The sequence below is a fragment of the Corylus avellana genome, chromosome ca2 (genome assembly GCF_901000735.1).
Source record: "Corylus avellana chromosome ca2, CavTom2PMs-1.0".
Lineage (NCBI taxonomy): Eukaryota > Viridiplantae > Streptophyta > Magnoliopsida > Fagales > Betulaceae > Corylus > Corylus avellana.
In genome coordinates this window covers 4,027,252-4,029,058 of record NC_081542.1, presented here as the reverse complement: position 1 = coordinate 4,029,058, position 1,807 = coordinate 4,027,252, and the positions used below count along the sequence as shown (strand labels likewise).

Below are 1,807 nucleotides of genomic sequence, written 5' to 3'. Positions count from 1 at the left end.
AAGGAGTAAAAATTCAAAAAATAAGTTAAGAGCATTTTTCGTTTTCACGCATTAACTTAGGGATTTATTATACATTTATCCTTAAAAAACAATGAGGATCCACTTTGAGGCTGAAGCTGGGGCAGAATTAGGATTTTAAATTTGGGGTGGGCAAAACTGCAAAACTGCAAAACTCAAATGACCATATATATAAGAGAAAGAGAAATGCATGGCACAAGGCCTTATAACCAACTTGATCAAACCCTAAACCCTATAATTACGTTTTGGTTTGATCTGATCAGATCTGATCTGCATGGCCAGCGCCAGAAAGAGGTTGGCGTTGAATAAGCCAGACGAAGCAGAGAACCCGTTTCTTCGTGATATACCCAAAAATAAAATATACTCATTTCATGATCGTCAAGAAATAATAGTGGTTGTGTTTTATCTCATATTTTCTGCTGATTCTTCGCTTTTGCAGATTGATTCTTCGCTTTTACAACTCCTTATAGATTGGAGATCAGTTTCATCACTCCTACATTCAGAGAATCACAAATCATTTTCCCATATAGAAAATACCTTCATGGAACTCATTATCCTAGCATAAGTTCCCTTGTTTCTACAAATCCATTCTCAATTTTTTTAGAAAAAAGTTGTGTAGTTCAAGGGAGAGATTATTGGCAATAAAAAGAAGAGGGGAAAAGAAAGAGAGAACAGCAAGACACAAATCTCAACTATATCTAGATAAAGCATAATCTGAGAAAGATCCAAAATTTAATACAGCAGCCTCCCCAAAACATTCAATTCCGGAATTTTCTTCAAGAACATTTGACAGTACAGCTATTACATAACACTTGACATCCCTGTATGGTGTGGTGGAATTAAGTGCCAATTTCACCACATAAAGTGCTGTCCTCCCAAGAAAGATTGAGAGTTATTCTTCAGAATTAAGCAAGACCAAACTGCTTCTCTGGAGGATATCCAAGTAGATATATGGACTCTTGATACCCCGGGAACCCCCCTCCCCCTAAAAAGAGATCAAACAAACAAAAATAAGTTCTTCACAACTGCAATGAAGACTTTCACGATGTACTTGCAATGTCTTCACAGTCTTCATCACCTTCAGAGGCTTTAGGCTGGTCAGCACTAGCTTGCTTCTCTGGAGTCAAGACACGGCCAGTCATCGGATCAACAGGACGTGTGTCACGTGGTCCACCTTTACGTCCCATTGCCATCATGGGTGGTGGCGGCAGTAACCCTGCTCTGAAAAGAATGCGCTGCACAGGTTCCGAGGCTTGTGCACCAACAGATAGCCAATATCTGCAGATAGTGAAGATGAAATTAGTAAGTCTCATTCAACTGAAAAGTACAGATAAGGACAATGAATTAGAAACTTCATACAAATAGAAAGGTTTTATCTATTCTCTCAGTAGTAGAAAGGCAAACATCCTGTTACCTTAACCTGCTTCTACCATTCTACCTCTATCTCCACTCTATCTTCTTATAAACCACTATAAACCTATCAGAAATAATTTAATAGGCATGAAACAAACCTTTACACCCCCCTCCCCCCCTCCCTCCAAAAAAAAAATGCATCCCCTTCAAAATCTGTCCTCTATATTCAAAACGAGGAACATGAAAGCAAACAAATAATCCACTTCTAAAGCAATAGATCAATAACATCTATACATTTATATATTGAGGGAGATGCAATTATCCAGTTCTAATCTGGAACTACCTCCAATTGGAGGGGGGAGCTATAAACAATTGATTTTAAATAACAAATAGAAGATTCTAAATCTGACTAACAATTAAGTCCCAATGTTAATTT

At 37.7% G+C, this 1,807-nt stretch overlaps 1 protein-coding gene across 1 annotated transcript; it reads right to left on the bottom strand.

Annotated features, from left to right (window-relative positions):
* Positions 1–695: 695 nt before the first annotated feature.
* LOC132171776 (small ribosomal subunit protein bS16m/bS16c-like) lies at positions 696–1,497 on the bottom strand. Its single transcript, XM_059583174.1, has 2 exons — positions 1,097–1,497; positions 696–1,003 (listed from the first exon to the last, which is right to left on the bottom strand). The coding sequence occupies exons 1-2, from the start codon at positions 1,329–1,331 to the stop codon at positions 924–926; spliced, it is 315 nt and encodes a 104-aa protein (XP_059439157.1). The 5' UTR covers positions 1,332–1,497; the 3' UTR covers positions 696–923.
* Positions 1,498–1,807: the final 310 nt, after the last annotated feature.

Coding starts and splice junctions, on each gene's coding strand:
- LOC132171776 (XM_059583174.1), bottom strand. CDS start 1,331: ATGAGACTTACTAATTTCATCTTCACTATCTGCAGATATTGGCTATCT. Junction 1,004..1,096: donor CCAGCCTAAAGCCTCTGAAG/GTGATGAAGACT, acceptor ATCTCTTTTTAG/GGGGAGGGGGGTTCCCGGGG.